Source organism: Myotis daubentonii, chromosome 4, assembly GCF_963259705.1.
Source record: "Myotis daubentonii chromosome 4, mMyoDau2.1, whole genome shotgun sequence".
Taxonomy (NCBI): domain Eukaryota; kingdom Metazoa; phylum Chordata; class Mammalia; order Chiroptera; family Vespertilionidae; genus Myotis; species Myotis daubentonii.
In genome coordinates this window covers 36,060,675-36,071,188 of record NC_081843.1, presented here as the reverse complement: position 1 = coordinate 36,071,188, position 10,514 = coordinate 36,060,675, and the positions used below count along the sequence as shown (strand labels likewise).

At 50.6% G+C, this 10,514-nt stretch overlaps 1 protein-coding gene across 1 annotated transcript; it reads right to left on the bottom strand.

The window, feature by feature from the left end:
* Positions 1–5,845: 5,845 nt before the first annotated feature.
* On the bottom strand, positions 5,846–10,361 carry SPACDR (sperm acrosome developmental regulator). The gene is made up of 3 exons (XM_059693657.1): positions 9,342–10,361; positions 8,743–9,066; positions 5,846–6,296 (listed from the first exon to the last, which is right to left on the bottom strand). The coding sequence occupies exons 1-3, from the start codon at positions 9,390–9,392 to the stop codon at positions 6,027–6,029; spliced, it is 645 nt and encodes a 214-aa protein (XP_059549640.1). The 5' UTR covers positions 9,393–10,361; the 3' UTR covers positions 5,846–6,026.
* Positions 10,362–10,514: the final 153 nt, after the last annotated feature.

Below are 10,514 nucleotides of genomic sequence, written 5' to 3'. Positions count from 1 at the left end.
ATTAACCTTTGATTCTTTTGCAGGTTTGAATGTATGTTGGCTGTCCTGAAAGGGAGCTGTGTGGGGTGACCCCCAAAAGTAAAGGGTGCCTAGCTGCCAAGAGGGCAGGTGCCCAACTGGGCAGGGAAGGGTGCCCATCAGGTTTTGGTCTCTTTTGAGAGACAGCTAACAGTTGGCAGCCTGTAATACTGTCTTGCAGGCCTGAGTCACCATGCCATGTCAGGGGTAGTAAAGCTGGAAAAAGCCTGTTTAGAATAGAAGGTCTGAGGCATGGTTATGCATAGAAAGAAGGTTTTATGCCAACAGTTACTGTTTTGTTTTAAATCCATGAAAAGGAATTAGCAAGGAAAGTCAGAAAATCTTAGAGTAGATCAATATGGTTTTCTCCTTATGTAATTCCTCCGAAATCTGGCAATGCTAAATAAGTCATGGCAAACATCAGGCTTTGCATAGATACAATAAGACTGATTCCTAATAGTGGTTTTATTAACATAAAACTTTGACTGGAGTATCATGTTTTAAAGAGCCCTGTCTGAGCTCTAAAGACTTGAAGCCACTAAGAATGCCACGAAGAAAGCCTGGTATCCTGCTTGGGAGCCCTGAAGATGGCTGGCGCTGGAGCGTCAGGCCCATGCCCTACCATCACTGGCGGTTGGTAAGAGTAGAAGGGGAGCAGTAAAGATGCCTCTGCATCCCTGCAGAACCCCCACACACTCTGGGCCGCAACAAGTAGGAGGGCTACTGAGATGGGCCTTAAAGCCTGGAGCGTGGGCTCAGGTGGAATTGCTACAGGTGAAGGATTCACCTAACTCAGCAGATACCGCAGGCAGGCCTGATGGCAGCTGGATGGCTTGGCTTCCTGGCCCTATGGGGCACATTAAGATTCAACCATGAAATTCCAGCAAAGGTAGTCAGTTACCATTCTTGTTGTATTTATGCAAACATCAGGACAGTAAATAAATTAATCTTGATTTGGCTTTTTAATAGCCATGGAGGAATTTTAAGAAGAAAAATCCTGTTTCAATAGAAGTGTTAAATCTAAAATGGTTTCTTTCCCTTCCACCAGGCCATTTGTTAAGCTTATAGGGATAGTTCAGTTGATAGTTCTGTGTGCCCAGTATGGGCCTCTAGCAATGGTGGAATAGAAATGCAGTCCGTCTCATGATTGAGCCGGAAGTTCCAAGACAAGGGGGGAATGAAAGGGCGAGGACTACGCCCTCCACCTTGCCCCAGGGTAAGGGCTACGCCCTCCACCTTGCCCCAGGGTAAGGGCTATGCCCTCCATCTTACCTTGGCCATGTGCTCAGCAAGCTTCTTCCCGGAAGATAGTCAAGGGAAGTGCACGCCATCACTATGACCACATCCTGTGTAATGAGACACCGACTCGTGCCTGGCCAATCGGCAGGGCCCACAGTCCTTTCTCCTCCCCTTACCCCAACCCCCTATAAAACCTCTCTCCGAACAGAGTTCTCTCTCTCTCGGCCACTGGAGCTTACCGTTGCATCGGTGAGTGTGGCAGGGGAGCCAAACCCGGGTTTGAAATGAATGACTCTTTGCTTTTGCATCGGACTGACGGGCTCCCTGGGGGTCTTGGGAACTTTGAAATCTGGGCACAACAGAAATATAGCTACAGACACTCACAAGTACATACAGGCACATGCATCTGTGTTCATCCAGCTGTACACACACTGCGTGCATGTCTGAGAATAACTTTGAGGCCAAGGTCTTCATGACTGTGGCCAGCCCATGGTGGGACTCAGTCAGGGCTGGCTCTCCTCCCGGAGGGCTCAAATACTAACGTGGATGAGGTACCAGGGAAGGGAGGGACATAGGTAGAAAGAAGATCCAGTGCCCAGGGCTGAGACTTTGTTTCTGGGTTCAAAGGCTTAAACCAAGAATGTTTTATCCAGGTCAACTCTCTCCTGGCAGCTTTGAACTGTTAGGAAGCAGGGCTGTGGAAGTTGGAGGCACCGTGTGTCCCTAACCCTGAAGAGTATATAGTAGATAAATGGGAGCACAGGACCCAAACGGGAACCCCTGGAGGCTGGCAGGGAGCAGAGCAACCAGTAGTTCAACCCATCATTTTAAGAGCCTGAGGCCCAGTGAAGGGAAGTGACTCACCCAAGTGCCACAGCAAAGTGGTAGTCATATTGCAACCAGGACTCCGTCACATCTTCTTCCTGCTACCCACTGCACATGCATTTCTTTTGGCCACACCGTAAACGGCGTTCCCTCCGCAAGGCAGCTGGTTGGAGTCTGCTTCCCACACACTAGGTGAAGATTGCTTTCTGGTTCATTCAGCAGTTTCAGGCCATGGGATAGCAGCCATAAGCCATAAATCTTAACCATTATCATATTATCAGCGAAAATGTATTGAGTCCATGTAGCGCCAGGCATCATATCCCTGATCATCACGACAACCCCATTATACAGTTGAGGTCCTGAGGCTCAGAGAGGTTAACCAATTTACCCAAGGTTACGCATTCAGGAAATGTTAGCTTAAACCACTTCCCCTGCTCTTAAGTTCTGCATTTCACTACTCTCCCCCAAGAATACGGGTAAGAAAATAAATATGATAATTTCAGATGCTTTTAAGTAGTACGAAAAAAAGCATGGTGAGACGTAGAGGATGACCATGTGTCTCTTCTGTTGGTTAGGTTGGGTGGTGAAGGTTGAAAATGTAGCGGCCTCTGTACAGATTCCAGACTGACAAAAAGCCCACCATGCCATGAGCTGAGAGAAGGGCATTTTAGACGAAGGGAACTGTTGGATATTTTGGGGGAAGAGGGGGGGGCATTGGAAGGTTTAAGCAGGGCAGTGACATATTTTGCTGTGTGATAATTGTAGGGGGATCCCAGGGGAAAAGCAGGAGAAAAGATTTGACATTTTCAGGAAATTGGTTGGTGATGGGGGAGGAGGGGGAAGGGTCTGGGCTGGGAAGAGAGTCAGGGCATCTGGGACCAGCATTCTTATTTTGCTTTCTACATTCCCAGGGACCCCACCTCTAATAGGATGGTTAAGTTCTGAAAATAAAGAAGGGCCCCTGGCCCTGGCCGGTGTGGCTTAGTTGGTTGAGCATCATCCCACTCACCGAAGAGTTATTGGTTCGATTCTTGGTCAAGGCGCATGCCCAGGTTGTGGGTTCTATCCCCAGTTGGGGTGCCAATCAATGTTTCTCTCACCCTCTCCCTTCCTCTCTCTCTCTAAAATCAGTTTTTAAAAAAGGACCCTGGTTCCAGTTAGGCCCACTCATAGCCCTACCATTTTTGTCTCATGGAGAACAGCTTCAGTGGAGGGGAAACGCCTGGGGTCAGTTGGGGATAATGGGGAGGGTGTCTAAGATAGAATTTTTGCTCAAGCCTGTCACCGGGAGGTAGATTTCCCCAGGGGTCACTGCTCTGGACCAGGAGAGGGCTGTAGTGGATAAGAATTCTTTCCCCAAATCTCCGCCCCAGGAGATCCCACCTGCTTTCCTCCCTCCCAGTTGGGAAGTTCCTCCTCAGGTCCCCCCACAGGCCTTCTAAGGGCTCTGGCCTAGATTTTTGTCCTTCCCTTTCCATTCTGCCTTTCTCTCTCACAAATCTCCTGCCCCTGCATGGCAGGCCTAGTCAGGACTCCATCATGTCTGGGGGGAGAGAGTAGGAGGTGCTAGCAGCTCCCTTGGCTCCTGGCTGAACTCACCTTCTTCCTTTCCTCCTCCTACTCCCAAAATGCTGGAGAAGCCAACGGAAAATGAGAGCAATGTTTCTTCTCATAAGCCCACAGCCTCAACCCAGGCTGGCTCCAGGGCCTGTAGCTACTTGCAAGGCTGTTTACTGGTGACCCTCAGGTGGCCAGCCTTCCCCAGACCCTTCCCAAATTTGTCAAAATCTTAGGTCCTCAGGAAGATAGGAAGACAAGCCTGTTTCTAAGGACTTGGAAGAGCTCAGACAGTGGATCCCAGACAGTGAGGCACTATTCCAAAGCCCTGGGACCCATTACACATCTGGGCTTCCTGGGATACAGACCCTGCATGGCCTGTTTGGCCCCAGTACATTCTTGGCACATAATGGAGGTGTGATGAGTAATTTGTGATTGAAAACCCCAGAAATGAGCCAGTGTGTTATCATTTTGTTTTGAGAACCCACCTAAAACCAGCTTTGACTTCAGGCTGAACTCAGGACTAATATCGAGCAAAGCCACGACAGTCATGCATTGAACATCTATTGTATTACATGTATGTGTGTACACATGTCACATGCACGTAACATGTCCTGTGTGAGCTAGGTTCATTAGTTGGATGAATGAAAACATGAACTGTCCTTCAGTTTTCTCCTCTCAAAAATGGAAGTTGCCCTGGCCTGTGTTGCTCAGTGGTTAGAATGTTGGCCAGAGGACGGAAGAATCTCGGGTTCAATTCCTGATCAAAGACACATACCGAGTTTGGGGTTCACTTCCTGGCCCCAGTATGGGCACATTCAAGAGGCAACCAGTGTCTCTCACATCAGTGTTTCTCTCCCTCCCTCCCTCCCTCCCTTCCACTCTCTCTGAGAGCAATAGAAAAAATATCCTCAGGTGAGGATTAACAAAAAAAAAAGGAAGCAATACTTCATCATAAAGCTGTTGTGAGAATTACTTAGAATAAGACATAAAAATAGTCATAGTAGGTGCTTAATAAGTGATGGTTAATATTAATTGTGGCTGTAAGTGTTAAGGTGCTGAGCTATAGGGCGGGGCGGCCCAGTGCTACTCCGGACTCTTGGGAAAGGCCACCCGGATTCGCAGCAAATGCGCCCCAACTCTCCCAGAGCTGCAGGATTGGGGGAGGGAGAGGGGGTGAATCCATGCTTCCACAGCCACCCCAGTGTCTCCCCACTATCCCTGAGCCTTCTTTGCTCGTGCGCACTGTCCGTGAGCAAGACTCTGCCGCAAAGCAGCTTTCTCCCCGCCTCCCCCACCCAGCCTCTGCTGTCCCCTCCGCGTGGGCCCAGCTGCCATCCCTTCCTCCTCCCCACGCCGCCCCAGCCCTGTGGACCCTAAAATCCCCGAATGTTGCTTGCTTTTGTTTTGAGAAACATCCCTGCTTTTCCTTGGGGAGACACCCCCGCACCTTCACATGGCTTCTCAAGAGGGCAGGCTAAGCTGGAGAGGGGGGCTTGCGACTCCACGCCCCGCCCCGCCCCGCTCCCCCGCGTCGCCCCCAACCCCGCCTCCAGAGCGCCAATCAAACCCCTTCCCGATCTCCCGGACTGGGCGCAAAGCCTGCATCCGCTCCGTCCCGTCTCTGCGCCCCGCCCCCTCGCCGCGGCGTCGCCGCCGGGAACCCTGGGAGGTGTAGTTTTCGGCAGCTCTCAGCAGGGCCATGGCCAGCAGGGTCTGAGTGCCTTCCCCACAGAGGCACGTCCTGCTATTGCCAGATGCATCTTCAGACCCACTGACTCTCCGGGCCCAAGAGCACTAGAGAGGCAGGGCTGTGGGCTGGCTGCTGGAGGCGGGCAGTTTCCAGAGAGGTTCGTAGGGCCTTGGCCAAGTCCCGTAATCGACTGTCTGACTTGCAGGATTTTGAGGGAGAACAGGCTCAGGACCTGGCACGCAGTGTGTCCTCAATAAATGGGTGCTATTGTTATCTTTACTGGCCAGGCAGAGTTGCCAAAGACAGTTCAGCCCCTAAGCGCGTGTGGGCCCAGGCCAGGACCTGTAGATCTCCCTCCCCGCGCCCCCCCGCCCCCCCACATACACATCTTCCCAAAGGCCCAGAGGTTACTCCCGATCGTATTTGATCCAGCAACGCAGTGCCCCTCTCTGTCCCACCCAAGTTACCTTCTTTGCCTCTGGTCATCTACAAACACACTCTATATATACCTACTCAGAAATATCTGATATTTATTTCCCAACAGTTTGAAAATTTTTTTACAAATTGAATAAAAGGAATGAAGGGGAGAAGTGGGACCCCAGGCCTGGCCTGGGTTCCTGATGAGAGGTAACAGTGTGAAAATGTCTCCTCACCCACAACTCCTGGCCTGCTGCCCTAACCTCTCCTATCAGCCTTACCTAAGAGTGAGGTGGGGGCTTTCTGAGGATGTGGGGTTTCCCCTAGAGGCATCCTTTTTCAGGCCCTGAACTGCTTCAGGCTTGGGGCAAGTGTGGGCCCAGTTGTGGTGCCTTCTGCGCCTCTCTTGCCTGTGAGCCAGCTGCTGCAATTGTCTCCGAATGGCCCACAGCACCAGATACACTTCCCGCAGCATCTTAGCTTCCCGTGACTGCAAAAGGGACCCGGTCCTTATTTCGGAAGGAACTGAGGTAGAACTCATAGATGACTGAAAGAGAGAGATGTGCACATATAAACAGCTTGGCCTAAGGAACCACCTGCAGATAAACAGCAAAGGCTTTTAATTCCACCTCCTTCATTATGCCTCAGCTCAGGCATTGCCTCCTCCAGGAAGTTTTCTCAGGCTATATTAGGTGTTCGTCTCTACCCTTGTGTTTGCTCTGTCAATCATCACTATTTGTTCTTTGGACTCAACACTAGAATGCAAGCTCCTGGAAGATTAGGACCACGTTTTACCCACCTTTGAGTTCCCATTAGTGTTTCATGGAAAGTATGTTAAAATGGAGAAGGATCGCCGAACCGGTTTGGCTCAGTGGATAGAGCGTCGGCCTGCGGACTCAAGGGTCCCAGGTTCGATTCCGGTCAAGGGCATGTATGTTGGTTGTGGGCACATCCCCAGTAGGGGGTGTGCAGGAGGCAGCTGATCGATCTCTCTCATCGATGTTTCTGACTTTCTATCCCTCTCCCTTCTTCTCTGTAAAAAATCAATAAAATATATATTTTAAAAAAAATGGAGAAGGATCTCTGTTTTTAGCCCAGAGCTCCGTTATGACCTCCAGGTCTGTATATCCCACTGCCTCCTAGACACCTTCCTGCAGATGTCTTATGGACATCTCAATTTGTCTTGTCTCAAAGCCCAAACTCATCATCTCCTTCCCTAAGTACACCCTTGCTCCTTCTTTTTCCCCCTGTGAATGGCTCTACTCTGCTCTGACTTCTATTTCTCCCTATTCCCTCACCATATTCCAACCAACCACTTGGTGCAACAATTCTACTCCTTAAATATTGCTCTGATCCATTAACTTGTTCTACCCGATGTCTTTCTCCAAATCCAGAATATCCTTCTCTCTTAGCCTGGACTACAACACCTCCAATGGATCTACCTGCCTCTCCTCTTGTTCCCTTCCAATCCCTGCCCCCTCCACAGGGCAGCCAAGTGACTTTAAATTAATGCTGCAATACCTCATTCAAGGCCAAGATAAGTTGATTTAATAGTGATCTAGACATTTCCCAGTTTTAAATTAAGTTTTTCACTTTGAGATAATTGTAGATTCACATGCAGTTGTGCGAAATAATAGAGTTCCTGTATACCTTTAATCGGTAGTCTCCCCTCCCCTATAGTAAAATCTTGCAAAACTCCAGCACAATATCATATCATAGATATTATAGTCAGGAAATTGACATTGTTGCACTCCACTGATCTTATTCATATTTCCCCAGTTTTACTTGTATTTGTGTGTGTGTGTGTGTGTGTGTGTGTGTGTGTTGAATCCTAACCAATTTTATATCATATGTGCAGGCTCATGTATCCAACTACCACAGTCATGATGATACAGGAGATTTCTATCACACAAGGATTTCTCATGTTGTCTTTTATAACAAACCTTCCTTCACCTTCCCCACCCCCAACCCCACCCTGCAGCCCCTGCCAAACACTAAACCACTGATCAGTTCTCTATCATTTCAGTATTTCAAGAATGGTGTATCATATAAATGGAACCACATAGTACAACCTATTTTGGATTGGTTATTTTCATTAGCATAATCCCCTTGAAATTCATCTAAGTTGTTGAATGTATTAATAGTCTGTTCCTTTTTATGGCTGATAAGTATCCCATGGTATGAATGTATCACAGTTTAACGATTCACCCATTGAGGGACATTTGGGTTGGTTTGGGCTATTACAAATAAAGCTACTATGAACATTCATGTCCAGATTTCTGTGTGAACATAAAATTTCATTCATTCATTAGGATAAATGCCCAAGAGTACAACTGCTGGGCCATTTGATAATTGCATGGGTAGTTTTATAAGAAGCTACCAAACTGTTTTCCAGACGGACTATACCATTTTGCATTCCCACCAGCAACGTAGGCGTGCAGGTGAACTTTCTAAATCAAAATCTGTTGCTCTTAGGGTCAAATTCAAACTCCACAACTGGTCACCACCTCTCCCTTGTACTAGCTGGCCCTCAGCTCTAGGATCACTTTACTGTGATCCACACACCTTGGGTCAGCCCTCCACACATCTGTGCTTCTTCCTTCATAAATGCTCCTTCCACTCCCTCCACTTTCTGCTAACACCTCCACCCTGCCTCAAGCCAAGCTAAATCCTTCAGTCTCAGCTTCATCCTCTCTTCTGTTAGGAAGGACTTCCTGGACTTCCCAGGCCTGGATGAGATGCCTCTCCCCTGGATTCCCAGACCCCTGTGCCTCCTATGATACTGAGCCAGCAATGCCTATGATCTTGTCTGTAGCACCCTTAGTCTGCGTCAACCTTGTCCCTATCCACCATGTACCCTAGGAGCCTATCTCAGCAACTGGCACTAAAGAGAGGTGCAGGAAATAAATGTTGAACAAGTGAATGGAGGGAGGAGGGAGTCCTGTGGGGAGGGGTGGGAAGGTTGATGGGGACAAGGGGGATATGGTACTGACCTTCCAGCTGCACATTTGCCAGCCAGACTGGAAAGCCGAGACCATGATTGTGGAGACAGAGTTGGCAGCCGTCCGGGGCAGCTGCAACAGGGACCGGCTCCCACGATCCAGCTCCACTTTAGCCCCATCTGTTGTCTTGGCCAATGTGCAGGGATCAGTCACCTTGGGGAACACTCCCATCCTGCAGACTTTAGCCTCTTTAAGGGGCTCAACCAACATGCAAGTCTCAACCACACTGGAAGCCTTCTCCATCTTCAATGCAGATTTCTTAGAGTCAGGGTGTTCCACAATGGTTGACTTAGCTCTGTGTTTCCAGAAAAACACCTAAGAACCAAGAAGGGAGAGGAAGGATGGGAGAGAGGGCCAGAGTGGAGACAACAGTCAGAAGAAGGGAAGGCACAGAAGGGATGGGACAGAGTGTGTCCTGGCCTCCTCCTTGGCTGTCCTGCCTCACTTCTCCCTCCCTGTCTTGTTTGACCACAGGAAGCCAGAGGGGAGGGAGGAGGCCAGGTAGACGGGGTGTTTATGTGATCTAGAAGTCACTGACCAGCACCTCCCACCCCAGCATGGTATAAGCAAGGGCAGTTTCCGAAACTTACCAAGGAAGTAATCTTTCGCCAAACCCACTGGAAGAGTCTTCTGATAGCCATTTCTCCCAATTTACAAGTCCCAAGTAGGGGGCAAAACCAGCATTTGGCACGGGGGGAGGGTGTGGGGGGCAGTCTGCAGGCCAGTGGCTGCCACCTAAGAGGTCTCTCAGGAATTTCAAATGCAGCAGTGAAGAAATAAATAAGGAATCTAGGGGGAAAGCTCCCCCTGACAATTCATCCTGGGCCGTCCCTCCCCTCCCTGGGACAGGGAGAGGAGTCAAAGTGGATGAGAACCCAGAGTGAGCGAGAGTTCCAGCCCATTGTGAGAGCCTGCCTGACCTTGACCCCAACCCCCGAGGCCCTTCCAAGAGCCCAGAGCCAATCTCTGAGCCCTTAGCCCTTCTTCCCGCAAAGACATGAAAGGGAAACTAACATGTACGGGGCGCTGGGCTGCTGGGCGTTTTCCGTGTATGATGTCCTGTGATTCTCACGGCAGCCCTCAGGCAGGTATGACCGTCAGCACCATTTTACCCACGAGGAAGCTGGGATTCAAAGGAACCAGAGAGCCTGCCCAAGGTCATAAATATCGGGAGCCACAGGGCCAGCCTCCGGCACCCAGCCTTCCACAGGTGCTCTCCAGGCGGGGGACAGGGCTCGCATGAGCTGAGGCAGCCGCTTTCCCCCACTTCCCCACTAGATGGGGGCCTTATCCCTACCTGCTGCTTCTGCCTTGGCCAGGAGCCCAGCTGAGGCTGTCTGGGAGGGGCCTGCTCCCTCACTGGGCCCCATCCTCAGCCAGCTGGGGGTGGAAGCCACAGAGGCTGGCCAGGCCTGGCGAGGGCACTGTGTGCCCGGGAAGCCTGGCCCACACCCAGGGCTGAGACAAGGGGCCCATTCAGGGCCCCCTGCCCCACCCCCAAGCAGCCACCCGGATCCAGCCCGCAGAGGGGACACACTGGGAAGCTGAGGGTGGATCCTGTACAATCACCAAAAGGCCTCATTGTTTCCCTGTTGCACCCCCCCCCTCCCCAGCACGTGGGCTGACAGCCCCCTCCACCCTCCCTCCCTCTGCCTTGCCTTGCCTGGCCTGCCCCTTCCCAGGACCTGGCAGGCCACGGGCTCCCTTTCCAGCATCTCTTTTGACCACTCGGAGCCACATTAAACCTCCCCAGTTTGGGCAAG

Coding starts and splice junctions, on each gene's coding strand:
- SPACDR (XM_059693657.1), bottom strand. CDS start 9,392: ATGGCTATCAGAAGACTCTTCCAGTGGGTTTGGCGAAAGATTACTTCC. Junction 9,067..9,341: donor GGCGAAAGATTACTTCCTTG/GTAAGTTTCGGA, acceptor CTTGGTTCTTAG/GTGTTTTTCTGGAAACACAG. Junction 6,297..8,742: donor GGCAAATGTGCAGCTGGAAG/GTCAGTACCATA, acceptor TCTCTCTTTCAG/TCATCTATGAGTTCTACCTC.